The sequence below is a fragment of the Bos indicus x Bos taurus genome, chromosome 5 (assembly GCF_003369695.1).
Source record: "Bos indicus x Bos taurus breed Angus x Brahman F1 hybrid chromosome 5, Bos_hybrid_MaternalHap_v2.0, whole genome shotgun sequence".
NCBI classification, from domain to species: Eukaryota; Metazoa; Chordata; class Mammalia; order Artiodactyla; family Bovidae; genus Bos; species Bos indicus x Bos taurus.
In genome coordinates this window covers 119,338,533-119,362,285 of record NC_040080.1, presented here as the reverse complement: position 1 = coordinate 119,362,285, position 23,753 = coordinate 119,338,533, and the positions used below count along the sequence as shown (strand labels likewise).

The window sequence follows — 23,753 nt, the reverse complement described above, 5'->3', positions numbered from 1 at the left end:
TTTGAGCTATTCCTACTGACTTACTTTTAAACAATCTTTAATGGCACCACTTATATTACAAATGACAACATCAATTTTCCAACATCCCAATCGATATCTCATTTTTCCATTTTTCAGTGTTAGATGCTGTTTATCAATCTGTTATTTCTTATGTCAGTAGACTTTCAAGAGAAATGTAAGAGTTGGCTAAAACACAAACTTTATTGAATAAAAGATGAGGTGATAATACATCAAAATACTGGCTTTAAATTTCTGATTCAAAAGTAGTGGCTTAGTTTAATCTTTCCATGATTAAATAATTTTATTGTTTCTCTCTCAAGTTTAGAATGACCATTGTTTCTTCTTTGGACCTTTGAAAATAAATGATCCTCTTCTGATGTCTTTACACTTGACCATTCATCTGTTTCAAACCCAGGTGTAAAGATTAGAATTATGGAATTGGGCTCCCGGTGGAATCAGATCAGATTTTTCAGAGTCCTTAAACTAAGGAAAACTATGTGATATACAACTAAGAACTGTCCTTTAGTTAAGGGATATTTTTTCCTCTGTGATTGTTTTATAACAATACCAAAATATTTATGAAATGCCTATCCGCACAGAACCTGAGGTGCACTTTTTGGGGTCGTTGTCTCATTTTCAATACTGAAATAACCAAAGAAAGAACAAACACGTTCTAACAAGTCAATGGAAAATATATTCTCCTCCTCCTCCTATTTCTCTAGTGCAGTCTGTTCTCATTTATGCTATTTGTATCAAGATCCCCTTTCTTGCATAAAATTGATAATTACAAGAAAAACACTTACCCAGAACACAAAGTTGAAGATAAACATAGAACATTTTATACAGACGTTTACACCTGCCATGTTGGGAAAGGATCAGGAATCCTGATACTGTGAGTTTAACTGTTCCTTCTAGGATTGTTCTGTGATGGCTCTGGAGTAATTTGCCTGCAGAGATTTCTGCATTCACACCTTCAGAGCAAAAATAGAAAGCAAAGAAGTGGAGGGGGGAGAGTGATAATCTGGTTATTAAAGTGGATAAAAAAATTAACCTACACATTTAAATATCACAAGGACTATCTCTAGGCAGGTGTGTTCTTTTGCTTGCCATGGCTCCTGGGGTATTGGGTCAGAATATTTATGATCCTTCCTCCAAAACTGCCTCCCCTAAAGTAACTACTAGGTTAAGGGAGAGGGGCTGGAGCAGGGAGAGAAGGGCATAGCCGTAATACAACATTGTTGGATTCAGATAACACAAACTGACTTGCCCTGCTTCTACTTCTACTACAGGGAAATAAGATTGTTTTGCCCTAAGATAAAGGGACATTGTGTGTCACCTCATTTTTGCACTGCCTTTTCTCAAGAGTACAAAATTTGTTCTTGATGCAACAAAATGCATTTAGAAATCTGCAAAGTCTTCAGGCTTAGCTACAGCAATCATTTATCCTTAACCCCAGAAGAGTGAGAACAACCATTACCTAGACCTGCCTTCCAAAGCTTCGAAATTTAAATCAAAACAATCCCATGAAGCTGCCTTAAATGCATTGCAGCTAAGGGAAGTGGGGAGGGAGAAGCTGCCCTGTCCATCCTAAGACTGTTCAGCTTTTTAATTTTTATTTCTTTGTGAAGTAAAAGGGGAAAAGTTCTCAAGAGTTACTCTCTGTCACTACTGCGGTCATTTTCCAACATGTAGCCATTCTGATAGCTCAGTTGGTTTTAAAGGTGGGCACTGTACTTCTCTTCCTCTGAAAAACTGTATCTAACAACGCTTCTCTCCACTGACTCTGTTTCTGTATACCCTGGTCCTCTTGAACAGAAAATTGAGAATAAGAAGGTAGTCATAGTTCAGTGATCATAGATTGTACAATTTGTTTCCAGTACTAATAAAAGGCAGCTGTCACAGGTAAAGGCAAAATTGCCTGCCCTAATCAGGGAGGTGTAGACTGCTTTTGTGTAAACAGTTTGGGTCATGCTAATTTCCACATCCTGCTTCTAAAGGGGAGTTCCTTTTCCCCCCAGTCGAAGAACTCTATACTTCAAAAGATTGTTGGGGAAAATTATTCTTTTAAATCTTTGTGAAGTTCTATACACTAAATAAGCATGGACTTCTTAAAAATTTGATGAGTTAAAAGAATATTTTTCTAATTTTTCAATGACATACAAAGATGACTTTGAAAAATCCCATTCCCTAAATATTAAGTTTTTAATGTAATAGTGGCAATAATATTTGGAGTTAAGGCCAAATTTAGGGTTACTTAAAAAATAATGAGGGCTTCCCAGGTCTTCCAGTAATAAAGAATCTTCCTGCCAATGCAGGAGATACAAAAGATGTGGGTTCAATCCCTGGGTTGGGGAGATCCCCTGGAGGGGGAAATAGCAACCCACTTCAATATTTTTGCCTGAGAAATCCCATGGACAGAGGAGCCTGGCAGGCTGTGGTACATGAGGTTGCACAGAGTAGAACACGACTGAGTGACTGAGCACACACACACACAAATACTGGCTTAACATTTGAATAATCACAAAATTATTGGTGTCCTGAGCAGTTTCCTCCTAGAAAATAAAAATAATTTCACAAACTTCTACTGAGATATTAATGTATACAGAACTATCCATGGCTGAAAGAGAGTTGCTGACTGAATGAAAAACAAATGGATTTATAGTCCTAGAAATGATTATCGATCATTTAGAGGTAAAATCAAAAGAAATGTATAGATTTAAAATGCTGTTTTGTTGACAAGAATGTACTGAGAGTACCTATCAAACTTAAGTTTGAAATAGATTTTTCTGTAGATACTGAATCTCCTTTAATATGTATATGTATATATAGTCTTTGATTAAATTATTATTGAACCCTGAAACAAAAAGAAAATTTATGTGTTTTTACAGGAAAATTATTCTGTGTAATAGAATCCTCAGTCCAATACAAAATCTATATGAAATATCTCACTGTTTCTGTCTTAGTAAATTTTATAATCACCAACATTTGCCCAGGCCAAATGCTACACAGTCATTTTGTATTTCTCTCTTTTGCCTCATATCCAAGCATTTCCCATGGTCTGTTGAGCTCCTAAATTGCCTTCAAACCTGTTTCTTACTTCTCATCCTTTGACACTGTCATTCAACTCTTTATCATCTCTTACTTGAGACATTTTAATAAAATCATAATTTGTTTTCCTACCAGTCTCATCCCTCTCCTATCTGTCTTACCATGCCAGAATTTTCTCTCTTGTCTTTCCATAATTCCCTCTGTAAAATACTTATTGCCATATACTTCCCCTGATTAAAAACCATTCTAAGGACAGCTTCCTATTACCTACAGGATAAATTTCAGACTTCACAGAAGGGGACTTAAAACATCTCCCAGAACTTTCTCCTGCTCCTCTCTCCCTAGGTAACCTCCACTCTTAGACTCCATAACCTCAGAATTATTTCACAGGCCTAGAATATACCTGGGGATTTTATGCCTCTGCGCATGTTGCTCCTTCTGCCTGGAATATTCTTTCCTACCTCCTCTACTTGGTGAGGGCTTCCCTGATGGCTCAGATAGTAAAGAATCTGCCTGCAATGCAGGAGATTCAGGTTGGATCCCTGGATCAGGAAGATGCCCTGGAGGAGGCATGGCAACCCACTGCAGTATTCTTGCCTGGAGAATCCCCATGGACAGAGGAGAATAGTGGGCTACAGTCCATGGTGTCACAAAAGAGTCAGACATGACTGAAGCAACAGCATGCAGCACACCCTACTTGGTGAGTTATTGCAACCACCTCTTGGTGCTCAGCTCAAATGGCATTTCACCTGTGGAAACCTGTTCTTCTTTACCCACTGCCCCTACTCTGGGAAGACCTCCTTGCTTCTCAGTTGTTATGCCACTAAAATTTGAACAACTTTTTAGTCTAAAATCACTGTCCTTTATAACATTGATTTTTATGCATGAAAGGCCAAGATCCTGACTTATTTATTTATCTCTATGCCCACAGCAACTAGCATGGGAAACAAAGGGATGTGCAATTACAGCCAAGACTTCTAGAAAGTTCAACTGAGACTCCTTCATAAATTTCAAAGGAACTACCAAGATGTTTCCTCTCCCCACAATAAAAGTCAATTACCAAGTAAATTATTTCCTTTGTTTCAGGACTTGTCAGCATCTTAACTTGCTAATGTTCAAGTAGGTGATAAAGTGTGTGTGTGTGTGGTGGGGGTAGGTGGGTGTGTCGGGGTGTCTATGGGTTTGCTCAGTTGCTCAGTTGTGTCCCACTCTTTTCAAGCCCCTTCTCTGTCCATGGGATTTCCCAGGTAAGAAATCGGAGCGGGTTGCCATTCTTTTCTCCAGGGGATCTTCCCAACCCAGGGATTGAACTCTTAGTCTCCATCATCTACTGCACTGGCAGGTGGGTTCTTTACCACTAAGCCACCTGGGAAGCTCCACAAAGTATATACACAGCAATTCCCAAATTAATGTGACCTCAGAACATATTTTTGAAAGACATATACATGGATCTATGTAGAAACAATGATCTAGACAAATCCTCACATGAGAAAAGGGAATCTCAGGTAGACTGAGTACCCCAAGCTCACAAAACTGGCAGAGCTCTTTCTAGAAATGAGATCTCATGATGATCATATCAGTATTCTGTCCACTTGCATAAACCATCTCTTGGGTTACATAGAGTGATTATGAGTTAGTTAGCACCTTAGACTTGGAGAAATTGTCATATAACATAGTTAACAGTGACAAACAGCAGGTGCAGGAGGGGCGTGGAGAGTGTCACTAGTAACTCTTAGACCCAGTGAAAGCCCAGGTCTGAAAGGAGAAACAATGAAGAGTGGGATATCACAGGAAATGACAGCTGTAGAGCAGAAGGAAAAGTCTCAGTAAATTTAGATAAAGTTTTCCTAATGCTCTAATCATGTCAAGTATTATCTCATACAGTGACTGCATAGAGTAAAGCAGGATGAGGATTGAAATCTGAATAATCATGAAGTCTCTCCACAAAGCAGTTGTATTAACCTAGGTTTTCATATCAGTATGGGAACCCTGGCACAGAAAAAAGAAAGATTCCCTGTTTTCAAAACAGAGGAAAGGGCATGAATAGAACAGTCAGATACCCTATACAGCATTTCCTCTAGGTCATCAAGCAAATTAGGCCTACATTTGGGGTGTAAACCAGAAAACAGACATTGATAAGAGGTCCATAATTTTATCACTATGTTTCCTCTACAACATATGCCTAATAATTCATTCAACCAATATTTTGAATGTCTTCTATGTCCCATGCATGATACTAGGAGCTGGAAGCACTGCAGCTTACTAAAAAAGATAAAAATCCCTCCCTTCATGGAAGATTATATAGATATATGTGTGTATATATAGATACACATATACACACATATATGTATATAATCTAGTATTATATATATAATATATATTAGTATATATATTCATATATATATATACTAACTAGATATTTTGAGTAACCAGATATTTTGGTAACAATAGTTTAAAAAGGAAGTTTTTTCCTCATTACTATGTGAACGAAAACAAATGCTCTTTGTTATTATTTTTTAAAAATAAATTAACATATTCAGATAACTTACTATTTAGTAGACTATTCTTTCAGCAAATATCTATTGAATATCCACTATATCCTGGGGGTATGGCACGGAATAATACAAAAATGCTCAGATCTCTTGAATTTTACACAACCAGAGAGGAAGACAACTTCTTGTTTCTATTCTTGCTTCAAAAATCTAGTTAACCAATACATCTGTCAGTGGAAAGTGTGAAAGCGTTAGTTGCTCGGTCATATCTGATTCTTTGGGACTCCATGGACTGTAACCCCAGGCTCCTCTGTCCATGGGATTTTCCAGGCAAAAATACTGGAGCGGGTTGCCATTTCATACTCCAGAGAATCTTTGCTACTCAGTGATCGAACCTGGGTTTCCTGCATTGCTGGCAGATTCTTTACCATCTGAGCTACCAGGGAAGCGCCTGTCAGTGGAGTGGGTACTGAAAAACCAAACCACGTGTTTTAGAGAAAAGATTACATTTTTTTTCATCTTTTATATAGCCTCCCATTATCACCATCACTCTATACTAGAAGGCCATTTTTGGCATTTTGAGTATTCAGTTCATTTTTCAAAGGCTGATAACAGTAGCAAGAAAACGATGCTGCATTTTCTCTTCCTTATGACTGTGCTCAGGTGCGAACGTGCCAGTGCATGAGGGGATGAGGTCATGCATTCTAAAAGGAGTGAAGAGAAAGTTTGGGTACTCTTTAGCACTTCGTTTATAAAACTTTTTTCTTATTTTTGGAAAATCGAGGTTGCTCGTTTATGGGTTTTACGATCCGTTTTATAGGAGCAGAAGCTTGGCTCTTGATCTCCGATCCGATTCCAGCATTCTAGAGACCAACATTCCTCTTATGCTTTCATCTGAACACAATGCTCTGTGCTTCCTATCCTGTGTGCTTATGGAGCCTGGCTTATAAAAACATTCTGCATATTCTCACCAGGAACAAGAAGCATCTGGTATGAGAATGATCCCTCTTCTCCTTTGTAGGACATTTTGAAACCACCATATCTACTTTCAGTATTAGTTCTAGCTCAAAAAAAAAAAAAATGTGAGTGAATGTCAATGTGAAGTAGCAATATGGTTTATGAAGAATGGGTACTAATATTCTTCCTCTTTTATGAGTATTTTTATTCTAAAATATTCTGGATTTTCACCTGGACATAAAGTTAATAACCAATAAAGGTCACATAAAGAAAATATGGAAGTATGTACTAGAATACAGACTTTGGATCACCAAAATCTATCGTGTTTTTAAGATTGAAGCAAAATGGTATGGTAATTAAAAATCTGTTTTTTGACCATGATGGATTAGAGATACCTAAGAAATATAGATACCTCTAATCCTCTTATTCACAGAGGATGAGATGATTGGATAGCATCACCAACTCAATGGACATGAGTTTGGGCAAACTCCAGGAGACAGTGAAGGACAGGGAAGCCTGGCGTGCTGCAGTCCATGGGGTCGTGGACATGACTTAGCAACTGAACAACAACAGTGAATTCTTATTAGTCCTCACTGTAGTGTTTATATTCCTTTTATATTTGTAAAAATTACAGCACATTGAGAAAAAGGCCAGCTACTGCGTGGGCTTGGGGTCTGGTCCTTGGCCTGGCAGCTCCCTAAATTCAGCTTTGCCAGCCTTTCCTTCGGAGAAGGCAATGACATCCCACTCCAGTACTTTTGCCTGGAAAATCCCATGGATGGAAGAGCCTGGTGGGCTGCAGTCCATGGGGTCGCTAGAGTGGGACACGACTGAGCGACTTCACTTTCACTTTTCACTTTCATGCATTGGAGAAGGAAATGGCAACCCACTCCAGTGTTCTTGGCTGGAGAATCCCAGGGACAGGGAAGCCTGGTGGGCTGCCATCTCTGGGGTCACACAGAGTCGGACATGACTGAAGCAACTTAGCAGCAGCAGCAGCAGCAACCTTTCCTTAAGTGATCTGCTTCTTAGAACAGATTCCCTTTAAATTATCTCACAGGAGCCAGAATGTCAATTTTTTAGTTTATCATAAGAAATAGCCCCCATCAAGCCATCTAGCAAGAGATACAGGATGATCATAAAATCCTCTCCCATAAAGAAACAGATGTACAGATATAGAGAACAAACTGGTAGTTACCAGTGGGGAGAGGGAAGGGAGAGGGGCAGTATATGGGTAGGGGATTAAGTAAAAACTATCATACATAAAATAAATAAGCTACAAGGATATATACACAGCATAAAAATCATAGCCAATAGTTTATAATAACTATAAATGAAATATGACTTTTAAAAATTGTGAATTGCTATATTCTACACCTTAAACATATAATATTGTACATCAACTATTGTTTGCTGTTTAGTTGGTAAGTCATGTCTGCCTCTTCTGTGATGCCATGGACTGTAACCTGCCAGGCTCCTCTGTCCATGGGATTTCCCAGGCAAGAATACTGGGCTGGGTTGCCATTTCCTTCAGAAAGCAACAGAGAAGCCAGAGCACACACAGGGGTTTTCATGGTGGAAGGAGGGAACCGTAAATTCAGTAAAGGAGGAAGTAGACATATTGCCAAGATTTGGTTGGCTGATGGTGAGTCTAGAACCATCCCGGGAATCCAAAAACTAAATCCACCAAAAGACACTCTTCTTCCACAATATGACAGTAATGCACCACTGTATTCTTTCTCCTCCAGGTGGCTTGCCCTGTACTCTCTTCAGTTCATGCCCTGTCTTGTGATCACAGTCTATCCCTAGATAAGAATACATCAAAATTGACTAGGTATCCATTTACCAAACTGCCTTCTCAGGTCATGCTAGGGGTAAAGAACCCACTTGCCAATGTAGGAGACATGAGACTTGGTTTTGATCCCTGGATGGAAAAGATCCCCTGGAGGAGAAAATGGCAACCCACTACAGTATTCTTCCCTGGAGAATCACATGGACATAGGAGCCTGGTAGGCTAAAATCCATAGGGTAGCAAAAAGTTGGATATGACTGAAGCAAATTAGCACTCACTCACTCAATTACAATTCAGTCCTGCTTCCAAGATCACCTTTTCATTGCATTTTAGATATTTCAAAAATTCTTCATTTAAACATGACTGCTTTCTTGTTCCATTTATATAGATTTTACTAGCTGATTTCTCAGAGGTCAATCTTATTCTTCTCTCCAAACTGGGATGTGGGCCCTTGTATGGATGACACTCAAGAAGAGAATGAAGAATGCAAAACACAGCTATGTAATCACCAGCCCAGGATCACTGGATACTCCATTTTTGTGCTGAATATTTGGTTGGTTGTTTGCTTTTTAAATGTACAGTTTAAAAGCCAATGTACTTTCCCATGAGTTCTTCCTGAATCAGCCTTTGTGTGGACAGTTCACAGGTACACATTAGCTGCCAGTATAATTAGGCTCTTGGGGTATCAGGGGTTAAGAGGTAGGGAAGTTACTGGAGGCCACCAACACAGAATTTAAAAAGAAAGATATATATATCATAGGGTAGGGATAAAAAAAAAAAAAAGAATAGGCTGTCTGATACAAGCATATTTAATGTTTGTATCAGACACAAGATTCTCAAACTAAAGGAGCCAAGAAAATGTGACACAGGCTCTTTGCGACCCAATGGTCTGTAGCCTACCAGGCTCCTCAGTCTATGGGATTTTCCAGGCAAGAATACTGGAGTGGGTTGCCATTTCCTTCTCCAGGGGATCTTCCTGACCCAGGGATCAAACCCGGGTCTCCAGCATTGTAGGCAGACACTTTACCCTCTGAGCCACCAGAGAAGCCCTCTTCCATGACTAGTCAGAAATAAACACAGGCATTTTACCTCATTAGGATCTCACAAGTGACTAATTCCAAATTAGAAATGTTTATTCAACCTCACATAGTGGAATAAATTGCATGTCTATTCTGCTTCCCAGAAGACAATACATAACAGGAAATAATTATAAGAAGTCATTTATCAGGGAATCTCAAACTTCCATTTCACATCTTTGTAAGAGGCAACAGCATATATCCCTTATAAGCTCAGGTAGAAAAGAACTCAGACTCTGGTTTGAATTTTTTTTAATCATGGAGAGTCCTATTTAGATTTTCCTTGTACACTTGGAAAGCCTTTCTTAATGTAAGAAGGCAAACAAAATAAATATCCCAGGAATTCTATGACCTAACACCTAGAAACAAGAGGGCCTGGCTACGTTTTCCTTACTCTTGGCCCGTATGAATGGATCACCCTAATTTCAATCCATATCAAATAAAAGTACACTATTCAAATGCAATCTTTAAGGATACAATAACCAAATGAAATCTTTCCAGAAATGAGCATGGAATACGCCATTTCTCCTAGAAATCTCCTCTAGCTCCTTTTTTCATTTATACTCAGCCTGTACTGTGTCCTTCCGTGAACTTCCAAGTAATTCTCTTATTTATTAACAACGTGATTGATTCAAAAAATACTTTAGTCATAGGCCAACCATGTGAGGAGGTCAAAACTTTTTAAAATAAGCTATTCTTGGGGTCATGTAAGTGCCTGTGGGTAAAACAAAATCAAGGGATTGTTTCACTTTACGTGAAGTCATCATGCTTGTGCTCAGTCTCTAAGTCGTGTCTGATTTTCTGTAGCCCGCTGGGCGCCTCTGTCCATGGATTTCCCCAGGCAAGAATACTGGAGTGGATAACCATTCCCTTCTCCATGGAATCTTCCTGACCTAGGGGTCAAACCTGCATCTCCTGCATTGGCAGGCAGATTTTTATCACTGAGCCACCAGGGAAGCCCTACATGGAGTCATATTGACTCCTAATTCTACCTACATTAATCATTAAACTTCCAGAAAATATTCCAAAGGAAAGGGTACTGATTGTTTTTAATTGTGGAAAGGACCCAAACCTTCTCTGCATTTTCTTCTTGAAGCTTTAGCGAGCCAGAGAATTGCTGTAAGTGTTCTGCTCTCTTTCCTCTTCACTCTTCATGCTTTCTTGGATACACAAGTGCGAAGAGGTATTGTTAAGCCAAAAATCCAGGCCTAGCTAAGGCCCATCTGAAAGGAATGTGCAAATCTGGGAACATATTCCAGTATTTCTAGCTACCAGTACAGGACCTGATGTATATGCAGTATCAGCCAGAAATATCAAGTTTCTCAAGAACCACTGAGTCTCAGCCAATCCCCTAAAGAGCTTTCAGGAAATAGTTCATAAAGCACTGCTCTGTGCAGTAAAAGATTATGTCACCCCCAGGCTTTGAACCCTCTAATGGATCCCATCACAACTAAGATGAAATCCAAAGCCACACAAGATGGGCCCTTGGCTGCCTCGCTGACCCCATTTCCTCCTCCCCTTCTCCCTCGCTCAGGCTGCTCCAGCCACAGTGGACTCCCTGCTGGTCCTTGGACTTGCCAAATGTGCTCCCAACTGGGTGCCTTCCCATTTCCTCTCCCCTCTGGGGAATCCTCTTCATCTGCAGAGTGAGATGGCTCATCCTCTCTACTCATTGGATTACATATTTCTTTGTCCAATTGAAATTTTCCTTTCTGGAATGGAAACTTCAGAATATTGGGAACATTTTCTGTATGTATTGTTTATTACCTGTCCCTGGGGCTCAGGATACAGTTCAGTTCAGTTCAGTCTCTCAGTGGTATCCGACTCTTTGCAACCCCATGGACTGCAGCACACCAGGCTTCACTGTAATCACCAACTCCCGAAGCTTGCTCAAACTCATGTCCATTGAGTCGGTGATGCCATCCAATCATTTCATCCTCTGTGGTCCCCTTCTCCTCCCACCTTCAATCTTTTCCAGCATTAGAGTCTTTCCAAATGAGTCAGTTCTTCACATAGGGCTTCCCTTTTGGTTTAGCTAGTAAAGAATCCGCCTGCAGTGTGGGAGACCTGGGTTCAATCCCTGGTCTAGAAAGATCCCCTGGAGAAGGGAAAGGCTACCCACTCTGGTATTCTGGCTTGGAGAATTCCATGCACAGTATAGTTCATGGGATCACAAAGAGTTGGACACGACTGAGTGACTTTCACTTTCAGAATGTTGTAGGTGTTCAGTAAATATTTATTGAGTGAATGACTAAATAGTAAGTTACCTGAACACATTAACTTATTTTTTAATAATAACAAAGAGCTATTCACCATTACCTTCTTATTGCTTAGCACAGTGACTGGAGGATTTTAATACCCATATGTGCCAGGATACAACACTGCAAAAGGAAAATGAGGCTGCTCTTATGAACCTTGTATTCCACCAACTTGTGGCTGCAAACAAACACACAAATACACCCAGGGGTCAAACCAGTGTTTCCTGCATAGGCAGGAGGATTCTTTATGGCTGAACCACCAAAGAAGTCCCCTTTAAAGAGGTAGTTAAGGTAAAATGGGGTCACTAAATTGGACTTTAATCCAATATGATTAATGTCCTTGTAAGAACAGGAAATTAGGACACATACATGGAGGAAAGACCACATGAAGATGCAAAGAGAAGACCACCTACCAGCCAAGGAGAGAAACCTCAGAAGAAATCAACATACCAATATCTTGATCTTAGAATTCTATCCTCTAGAATTGTGAGAAGATTAATGTCTCCTAAGTCACTCAGTCTATAGTACTTTGGTATCATAGCCCTAGCAAACTAACACAGCAAGTTTTAAGCAGTTAAGTGACATGATACAGTGATCCAGGAAGATGATGATGGTGGTTTGTCTAGGTTGAACGTGCAGAGGAAGAGAAGCAATTGGATTCAAGATATGCTTTAGAGCTAAAATCGATGTTGAAGGTGAGAGAAAGAAAGGATCCTGGATGCCACTCAGATCCTACTGTGAACAACAGGGTACTAGTGACGTCACCAAGACAGAGAAAACCCCTGACCCCACCAGTTCCCCTATTAACAGCATCTTGCTTTAGTGTGGTACATTTATTACAGTTGATGTGTTACCTATTAACACATTACTAATAACTAAAGCCCATAGTTCACAGTAAGGTTCACTCTGTGTTGTACATTCTATGGATATTGGTGAAAGTATGACATAAACCCAACCCACAGTTCAAGTATCACGCACAATAGTTTCATGGCCCTAAAATCTATACTCCACTGGCCCATCCTCTTTCCCTCCCCCACTCCAACTCCTGGCAACCACTGATTTTTTTACTCTATGTATAGTCTTGCCATTTTCAAAATGCTGCAGAGTTGGAATTATACCATTTGATCCTGTGGCATAATAAGAAATATATGCTTAGCTTTTGTCCCAGTTCCTGGCAGACAGCTTCCAAAACCCCTAGAACCTTCAGAAGAATAACAATGTCTTTTGTATGCTGATAAAATGACTGGTGACTGGAGGACCCTAAATAACTGCAGGATGGTAGCTGGTTGCCTGAGAGACTAAGGCTTGATTGCAACTTTCAGTCCCACCCCTGACCTCTGGGAGGGAAGAGAGGCTGGACATTGAATTGATCATCAATAGCTAAGGATTTAACCCATCATGTATATCTTATGACACCTGCGTAAAAACCCCTAACTAATGATATTGAGAGAGCTTCTAAGTTGCTGAACACATTGAGGGGCTGGGTGGGTGGCACGACTAGAGCAGGCCTGGAAGCTCTGTGCACAGCACTGCCCTAGCACCTTCTACTGTATATCTCTCCCATTTGGTTGTTCCTGGGTTGTATCCTTTATAACAAACCAGCAGTTTTAAGGAACGTGCCTTCCTAAGTTCTGTGAGTCACATAAGCAAATTATAGAACCTGAAGACGGCATATGGGGACTTCTGAAGCCAGTCCCTCAGAAGTGACCAGCATTTGAAGTGGGGGGTCGGGGGGTGGGCACACCATGAGACTGAGTCCTTAACCCCTGGAGTTTGTGCTAACTTTGAGTAGTTAATGTCAGAACTGAACAGAGTTGTAGGATATCTCTGGTGTCGGGAAAGTTGGAGAATTGGTTGGTGTGGGGAGGAAAAAAAACCGTTATTTGGTAACAGAAGTGTTGTGAATAAAAGCAGTTCAGAGTTCCCTTTTCAGAATGACCTCTTTCACTTAAGAATGTGCATGTATATTTCCTCCATGACTTTTCATGGCTCAATAATTAATTTCCTTTTAATGGTAACTAATATTCCATTGTATAGATATACCAGCTTATTTATCCATTTACCTATCGAAAGATATTTTGATTGTGTCCAAATTTTGGCAACATGAATAGAGCTGCTGTCAACCTTTATATACAAGTGTTCATATGGACAGGAGTTTTCAACTCAATTAGCTAAATACCAAGAAGCATGATTGCTGGATCATATGGTAAGAGTATGTTTAGTTTTGAAAGAAACTGCCAACTATCCTCCATAGTAGATCTACCATTTTACATTCTCAGCAGCAATGAATGAGAATTGCTGATTCTCCACATCCTTGCCAGCGTTTGGTGCTGTTAGTATTCTGGATTTTGGCCATTCTAATAAGTGTGTTGTGGTATCTCACTGTGTTTTAATGTCCAATTCTTTAATAACATATGAGTCCTTTTTCATACCTTTATTTACCATCTATAGATCTGTTGTGAAGTGTTTTTCAGATCTTTTGCTCAGTTGTTCTTTGAGTTGTTTGTTTTCTTATTTGCTAGGGTTTTAGAGACACTCATTTGACAGATAATGTGTTTTGCAAATACTTTCTCCCATTCTATGGCTTTTGTTTTCATTCCCTTAATCCCATTTGCTGTTTTTAATGAAACAAGCATCCTTACATGGGAAACTGAGACTCAAAAATATTATTCTTAATTCTTTCTTCCAATTTACTGACACATTTTGTTAATTCCATCTCTGAAAACTTCTAGCCTCAAGTCCACTGCCAAAACCATATTGTAATTATTAAATTACTACATTAACTGTCTCCTGGGATCTTAACATTTCAGTCTGTCAAGAACTGTGAAGGTTCTGATGTTTTACCCTACTTTCAAACTAACAAACTAGCCTATTGGAATTGACAACAATGAGACTCCTAATCAAAGACAAATGTCTTTATAACTCATGGCACAGCAACCTCTATGAGCCTCTTTTTCATTGGTTCTTTTGGATCCCCAGGTCCCAAAGGAGAAATGCCCAGCAGTCTAGGTGGATGTTGAGGATAATTAATTTATATCACACTGAGAGACTCAGGTTAGGAAACGCCAATTTCTTAAAATCGTCCTCTTTAAAATCCCTCCGCCACAAGGGAAATGCAGTATCTATTTTCCAAGGACATTCCTGAAAACCTATCAAAAATAAAAGTTTTCAATGTCTGCTCAGAAGATATGCGGCAGTGTGAGAGACCCATGGAGAATTTTCCCTCAATGTAATCTTCATCTCTCTACTTTCTGGTGGACAGTCAGAACAAGTAATCAATTAAAAACTCTTACATTTAACAAAAATACCTTTGGTAGTTCTGTTTCCTAAACAAAATATAAATTCCTCATATTCGAGGCCTTTCAACACCTTGAAGAGCATTCGAAACCCTTCAACACCAGTCTCCCAATCTCCCCTTTTAACCTTAATTCCTAAGACTTCCCAATGTGTACCATCCATGCCAATGAATAAGGACTTTGTCTGACTTTACCAGCTCTATATATCCTTTTATTCCTTCCATTCTTCCTGCCTCAAATATTCTCCCCATATCAATAATCACTGATGGAGTCAGGTCTGTTCAACTCTTAACTCATGACATGTTTTTAAAATAGATCTCTTCCCTGAGGATGTGGAGTAAAGGGAACCCTCTTGTACTGTTGGTGGAAATGTAAGCTGATACAGTCACTATAGAGAACAGTATGGATATTTCTTTGAAAACTAGGAATAAAACTACCATATGACCCAGCAAACCCACTACTAGGCATACACTTTGAGAAAACCATAATTCAAAAAGGCACATGTACCCCAAAGTTCTCTGCAGCACCATATACAATAGCCAGGACATGGAAAAAACCTAAATGTCCATTGACAGATGAATGGATAAAGAAGTTGTGGTACATATTAATATATACAATGGAATACTCAGTCAGTTCAGTTCAGTCACTCAGTCGTGTCTGACTCTTTGCAACCCCATGAACCGCAGCACACCAGGCCTCCCTGTCCATCACCAACTCCCGGAGTTCACTCAGACTCACGTCCATCGAGTCGATGATGCCATCCAGCCATCTCATCCTCTGTCATCCCCTTCTCCTCCTGCCCCCAATCCCTCCCAGCATCAGAGTCCAATGAGTCAACTCTTCGCATGAGTTGGCCAAAGTACTGGAATTTCAGCTTCAGCATCATTCCTTCCAAAGAAATCCCAGGGCTGATCTCCTTCAGAATGGACTGGTTGGATCTCCTTGCAGTCCAAGGGACTCTCAAGAGTCTTCTCCAACACCACAGTTTAAAAGCATCAGTTCTTTGGCGCTCAGCTTTCTTCACAGTCCAACTCTCACATTCATACATGACCACTGGAAAAACCATAGCCTTGACTAGACGGACCTTTGTTGGCAAAGTAATGTCTCTGCCATAAAAAGGAATGAATTTGAGTCAGCTGAACTGAGGTGGATGAACCTAGAGCCTATTATACAGAGTGAAGTCAGAAAAAGCAGAAAACAAATATCATATATTAACACATATTTATGGAATCTGGCTTCCCTTGTGGCTTAGAGCACAAAGAATCTGCCTGTAGTGCAGGAGACGTGGATTCAATCCCTGGGTCAGGAAGATCTCCTGGAGAAAGGAATGGCAACCCACTCCAGTTTTCTTGCCTGGAAAATTCCATGGACAGAGGATCCTGGTGGGCTAAAGAGTTAGACATGACTGAGTGACTAACACTTTGTGGAATCTAGAAAAATGGTACTGAAGAATCTATTTGCAGGGCAAGAATAGAGACACAAATGTAGAGAACAGACTTGTGGACCCAGCAGGAGAGGGAGAGGGTGGGATAAATTGAAATAGAAGCATTGACATATATACACGACCACATGTAAACTAGATAGCTAGTGGGAAGTTGCCTTAAAAATAGGGAGTTCAGTCCATTTCTCTTTGACAATCTAGAAGGGTGGGTTGGGATAGGTGGGGGAGGCTTAAGAGGGAGCCAATAACCATATACTTATGGCTGATACACATTATTATACAGCAGAAACCAATACAACATTGTAAAGCAATTCTCTTCCTTCTCATCTCTTACGGCGTTTTTTTCCCATAACTCAATTTAAGTATTCTCTATTAGTAGTCTATTTGCATTTTCTTTCTACTAGTGTGCATGCAGCTAGGGTTTATATTCTTCAACTTTATGTCTCTCATACTATGATCCATATCTAGTGAATATTGAATGTTAATCAATAAATAGATATTATGATTTTTGCTTTTCCCTAAGTAAATGCTTCCCCTGTGGCTCAGATGGTAAAGAATATGCTGCAATGTCAAAGACCTAGGTTCAGTTCCAGGCTCAGGAGGATCCCCTGGAGAAGGGAATGGCAACCCTCTCCATTATTCTTGCCTGGAGATTTTCATGGACAGAGAAGCCTGGCAGGCTACAGTCCATGGGGTCTCAAGAGTCAGACACAACTTAGCAACTCAACAATAACAATGAAAGAAAAGGACAAGTTATCAAGAATGTCAATGATAGTAAGAATCTACTTTGAAGATACTCTTTGGGAGGTAGTGTTTTAGCTGATGTGAAGAAATAAGGAGTCAGTCATACAAAGAGTTGACGGGGGGATTATTCAGGAAAAGGAAAGGTATTTTACTTCTTTCACAAGATAGCTACATATAAAGCACTCAGCACAAGACTGCATTTTGTAAATTCTCAATAAGTGATCATATTTGTAATTGCTATGACTGTTGACCTTATTCTCTTGGTAGCCAGTCTGTAAAGACCTGCAGAACACTGACTAATCTTCTAAACCCTAACAGATACTCAAAAAATAAGCACTGGCAGTTACATCTTTAAACAAGAGGGAAATACACAGAAAATTTTACAAAACAGAAAATCTCATTAGAAATTCAGCTTCCTTCCTCTCTTTTTCCCTTCATTAATCATTCTCTAGATTTCCATATTATGAAAAACCTCACTAATTAATATAATGATAATTAAGGAATTCACATTTGTTCTGTAAAGCAAATGAATAATGTAATCAAAATATAAGGAGGTAGAATGTTTAATTAAGGAAACCTTTTGTTTCTGAACATTTGCAACCACATACATTTGCATACAATCAATGTGTTGATTACAAATGATGGACTTTTTCATTAAAGCAAGATACATTCAGATCTTACTCTTTAACTCTTGACCTTCTTAAACTTATCTTTCTTGTCAAAGTTTGCCATAAATAAGGTATATCACTGAGACAGATTCTTTTCTTTGGTTAGTCCAAATTAAAGTTCTTTGTGTGGCCAGTCCTAAATTGACCTGCTTTCCTTTCATAGATTTTTAAAATTCATACTTTGTCATTTTCCAGAAGTTAGTGGATCTAATTAAGTTATACTCTTTTATGGTTAAATGATTTTTTAAATTGTTATAATTTGATAAAGATTGAAAGGGTGTTCAAGATGTAATTTTCCTTCCTTTATTATTCTGCCAAATCTTCCTTTCTATAATCCTCAGGACTATTTCCACATCTCTAATTCCATATGCCCAGAGCCCCATAAGGGCCCCATATGGTCCTCTACATACCTTTAAAAAAAAATTGTCTTTGTTCTCAGCCTCATGGCAGGAGATGAACTGTTAAGTTTTAGCCTGAAGTCAAGCCTCTCCTTAGACAAAAGGTTTTAAACTTGACCCTGAATGACTAATGTGTTCTATTAATCTTAAATGATAATATTGATGTCCCATAGGAAGGACAGTTTCAGATCATCTCTAGAGTATATCTTATTCAGACCATCACGTAAGGTATTTTAAAATATCCAAGATAAGACAATCATCCAAGACAACTTTTGGTTACTGTTAAAGCATTTTTTAAAAAATAATAATGTCATGACATTCATGTAGATATCAAATAAGCATGCATTTAGATTTTAATTAATCATTAATCAAGGAGTTGGTAAGAGGTTACAAGCAACTTAAAAAAGACTCCAAAGACCATATGTAGGTCAAGAGCTCTGAAATGAATGTGCAAATGGAGGCAACGTTAGCTACTTTCACAGTGAAGGACAGGAAGGTAAGAAAAAACAGTTTTGGAGGAAAGATAAGCTTAGTCATGAAAATTTTAAAGTTGAGGCTAAAAACAAAGAACAGAAAGTTGGATACCAAAAACTAAAACTCAAGAGAAAAGTCAGCAGTGATAGAGATTCATGAATCTCTCACTGTAAGGGGATAATCAAAACCATGAGAAAAAATAAAATGACCCCAGATAGGCAAAAAGTCAAAAGAGAAAAGACAGAGGTAAGAATGTTGGGATACTTTAGCGTTAAAAGTACGGACTAGGAAAAAGGACCCTATGAAGGGATGAGGAATGAGGAGAAGTGGGGGATTCAAGAGTGAGAGAGTTGCAAATCCTAGGGAAAGGAATGGTTTCAAGGATGATGCCTGCATGCATGCTAAGTCACTTCAGTCGTGTCCAGTTTTTTGCGCCACTATGGACTATAGCCCGCCAGGCTCCTCTGTCCAAGGGATTCTCCAGGCAAGAATACTGGAGTGGGTTGCCATGCCCTCCTCCAGGGGATCTTCTTGACCCAGAGATCAAACCCATGTCAGTTCTCCCTCATTGCCAGGTGGGTTCTTTACCACTAGCACCACCTGGGAAGCCCTTCAAGGATGATAAAATGGCTCATTTCAAATGCCATTTGTAAGACAAATCCTGTGGAGGTCTCGTCATCACTTTCCTTACCAGAGAGCTTTTGGTAGTGAAAAGTGTGGTTAAAGAAGTTACTTGAAAGGTGAATAGGGGACTTCCCTGGTTGTCCAGTGGTTAAGACTCTGTGCTTCCACTGCAGGGGGTGCATGGCTTTTGACCCCTGGTCAAGGAACTACGATCCCGCATGCTGTATGCCATGAGGCTCAGCCAAAATAAAAAATAAATAAAATAATTTTTTTTTAAAGAAAGATGAGTAGGAATACCTGGTTAAAGATAGCAAATAGAAAATATTCGTGTACTCTTGTTCTTTCTTGAATTCACCAAGATAACAGTAAAGAAATTTTGAAACCCATTAACCTGTGGAGACAAACCCAACAAGCGAGGAGGCAACAAAAAAATTTGGAATCTGGAAAACTGATGGATGAGTGGCAAATGACTACATGATATCAAGAACGCTGAATCCTAAATCAACAGTGAAGACAGTTAAGAAGCCAATCATTTCTTCCCACAGATCCCCTATCCAAGTATTCTGGAGGTAGTGGCACCAGGTTCTGATGCTGCTGAAGTTTGTCTCTTCCCGGCTGGTGCTAGTGGTAAAGAACCTGCCAATTCAGGAGACATAATAGACATGGGTTCAATCCCTGGGTCCAGTCTGGAAGATCCCCTGGAAAAGGAAATGGCAACCCACTCCAGTATTCCTGCCTGGAAAACTCCATGGACAGAGAAGCCTGATGGACTACAGTCCATGGAATTGCGAAGAGTCGGACACAGCCGAAGTGACTAGCATGCACAAGGGGTTAAAAGAGAAGAATCATTTGAGGATTTGTACAGAACAGACTCCAAGATGGCTGCCTTCTCCAGTAGAAAGACTTCACCGCTTACAGAAGACTAGAAGTTTATCGTCTGTAAAGGGTGAAAAAGTTCTTGCACCAGAAGATGCCAACACGGTCACTGGAAGTGTACCCAGAGTGAATTCCAGGTGAGTGGGAATTGGGATTTAAAGGAGGACTTTTGAATACCAAATATTGAAATCTTCAGCCCTCTTCGACAAGTCTGTCCCCATAAAACTGGCAGCTAGAATTATAACTTCCATGCAGGAGATTAGAAACATCTTTCCCAGAGACTCCAGCCAGCACAAGGGGAAAGTCCTAAAATATGGACATCAGGAATTCCTGAGGAAACAGGCAGCTGCATCTCCACCATTAAGCTTATTGTCCATGATGCAGAATGCACACTACCCTCTCAGATATTTTCATCAGCTTTTAAGTTCTTCAACTTAAACATAAACATATAGTCGAGGATCCCCAAACAACTAAAGAAAGCCACTAACATGAAAGGCAGAAAACAAAACAAGCAGCAAATAAATCAACTGTGCAGGGAGGTGAAAACCTCAAAACACTAATATTTATATGTCAGAAAAATAAGACATGTTACCTTTGAAACATGAACAGAAATGCTGCAGATAAGGGAAACAAAGAATAAGAAAGAACTCTTGGAAAAATAGAAATATGCTTGCAGAAATGAAAAAAGGGAAATCTTAGAAAAGGAAAACCTAAGAAAAATGATGAAATCTCCTAATAAGTAGGTCAAAAGATAACAAGAAAATAAATTGGAAAAGCAACAAGGGAAGTTCAACATTCAAATAATAGAAGTTTCAGAAAGAATGAATAAAGAAAATGGAGGAAAGTAATCATCAAATAACAAATTCAAGAACCCGTCCTACATTGAAAGCATCCACAGAGTGTCCCCCCAAAATACAACAGATAAAATATTCCATGTCAAGGCACATCCTGAGAAATTTCAGGACACTGTTCACAAATATATTCCTAAAAAAGTGGCTGTAGAGAAAAAGAAAATATAAGTAAGGAAGACGAAGAGGGCACAGTAGGAGGATGCTGAGCTCACCTCCCCTGAAAATACATAAAAAATATGACCATATGAGGAGCAATTCTCACTGAAAACAATCTACACATTGGAAGAAACTATTCTAGGCTGTAAGGAAAGATCCAAATGGAGTCTGATGGGAAGCATGGAGAAGTGACCTAGTCAGAACCCACACACCTAACAGGGGACATGGAAGAGGAGAGAAGTATTACGGTCTCAGATATCCAGATATCCTTCCTTGTGAGTGAGAAGTTTGAGTCACTTTTTCAGTTCAGTTGGTCAGTCGTGTCTGACCTTGCGACCCCATAGACTGCAGCACACCAGGCCTCCCTGTGCATCATCAACTCCCGGAGTTAACTGAAACTCATGTTCATTGAGTCAATTCATCAACCATCTCATCCTCTGTCAACCCATTCTCTTCCCGCCTTCAATCTTTCCCAGCATCAAGGTCTTTTCCAGTGAGTCAGTTCTTTGCATCAGGTGGCCAAAGTATTGGAGTTTCAGCTTTAGCATCAGTCCTTCCAATGAATATTCAGAACTGATTTCCTTTAGGATGGACTGGTTGAATCTCCTTGCAGTCCAAGGGACTCCCAATAGTCTTCTCCAACACCACAGTTCAAAAACATCAATTTTTTGGCACTCAGCTTTCTTTATAATCCAACTCTCACATACATACAGGACTATTGGAAAAACCATAGTTTTGACTAGACGGACCTTTTTTGGCAAAGTCATGTCTCTGCTTTTGAATATGCTGTCTAGTTTGGTCACAACTTTTCTTCCAAGGAGTAAGAGTCTTTTAATTTCATGGCTGCAATCACCATCTACAGTGATTTTGGAGCCCCCCATAATAAAGTCTGTCACTGTTTCCACTGTTTCCGCATCTATTTGCCATGAAGTGATAGGACCGGATGCCATGATCCTAGTTTTCTGAATGTTGAGTTTTAAGCCAGCTTTTGCACACTCCTCTTTCACTTTCATCAAAAGGCTCTTCAGTTCTTCTTCGCTCTCTGCCATAAGGGTGGTGTTATCTGCATATCTGAGGTTATTGATATTTCTCCCAGCAATCTTGATTCCAGCTTGTGCTTCATCCAGCCCAGCATTTCAAATGATGTACTCTGCATATAAGTTAAATAAGCAGGGTGACAGTATACAGTCTTGACGAATTCCTTTCCTGATTTGGAACCAGTCTGTTGGTCCATGCCCAGTTCTAACTGTTGCTTCTTGACCTGCATACAGATTTCTCAGGGGGCAGGTCAGGTGGTCTGGTTTTCCCATGTCTTGAAGAATTTTTCACAGTTTGTTGTGATCACATAGTCAAAGGCTTTGGCATAGTCAATAAAACAGAAGTAGATGTTTTCCTGGAACTCTCTTGCTTTTTTGATGATCCAGCAGATGTTGGCAATTTGATCTCTGGTCCCTCTGTCTTTTCTAAATCCAACTTGAACTTCTGGAATTCACTCTTCACGTATTGCTGAAGCCTGTCTTGGAGAATTTTGAACATCACTTTACTAGCGTGTGAGATGAGTTCAATTGCACAGTAGTTTGAGCATTCTTTGGCATTGCCTTTCTTTGGGATTGGAATGAAAACGGACCTTCTCCAGTCCTGTGGCCACTGTTGAGTTTTCCAAATTCACTGGCATATTGAGTGTAGCACTTTCACAGCATCATCTTTTAGGCTTTGAAATAGCTCAGTTGGAATTCCATCACCTTCGCTAGCTTTGTTCGTAGTGATGCTTCCTAAGGCCCACTTGACTTTGAACTCCAGGATGTCTGGCTCTAGATGAGTTATCACACCATCATGGTTATCTGGGTCATTAAGATCTTTTTTGTATGGTTCTTCGGTGTATTGTTGCCACCTTTTATTATCTTCTGCTTCTGTTAGGTCCATACAATTTCTGTCCTTTATTGTGCCCATCTTTGCATGAAATTTTCCCTTTGTATCTCTAATTTTCTTGAAGAGATCTCTAGTCTTTCCCATTTTATTGCTTTCTTCTAGTTCTTTGCACTGATCACCAAGGAAGGCTTTCTTATCTCTCCTTGCTATTCTTTGGAACTCTGCATTCAAATGAGTATATCTTTCCTTTTCTCCTTTGCCTTTCACTTCTCTTCTTTTCATAGCCATTTGTAAGCCCTCCTCAGACAACCATTTTTCCTTTTTCATTTCTTTTTCTTGGCGATGGTCTTGATACCTGCCTCCTGTACAGTTTCATGTACCTCAGTGCATAGTTCTTCAGGCACTAGCAGATCTAATCCCTTGAATCTATTTGTCACTTCCACTGTATAATCATAAGGGATTGGATTTAGGTCATACCTGAATGGTCTAGTGGTTTTCCCTACTTTCTTCAATTTAAGTCTGAATTTGGCATTAAGGAATTTATGATCTGAGCCACAGTCAGCTTCTGGTCTTGTTTTTGCTGACTGTATAGAGCTTCTTTATCTTTGCCTGCAAAGAATATAATCATCTGGTGATGTCCATGTGTAGAGTCTTCTCTTGTGTTGTTGGAAGAGGGTATTTGCTATAACTTTGCTATGCCAAGTGTATTCTCTTAGCAAAACTCTATTAGCCT

At 39.6% G+C, this 23,753-nt stretch overlaps 1 protein-coding gene across 1 annotated transcript in view; it reads right to left on the bottom strand.

Moving 5' to 3' along the window:
- Positions 1 to 23,753, bottom strand: part of TSPAN8 (tetraspanin 8) — a 66,022-nt gene that overhangs the window by 33,691 nt on the left and 8,578 nt on the right. Inside the window, exon 2 of the mRNA XM_027543661.1 lies at positions 804 to 971. Within this exon, the coding sequence (XP_027399462.1) occupies positions 804 to 863 (60 nt within the window). The 5' untranslated portion in view covers positions 864 to 971. The remainder of the gene's footprint in view (positions 1 to 803; positions 972 to 23,753) is intronic.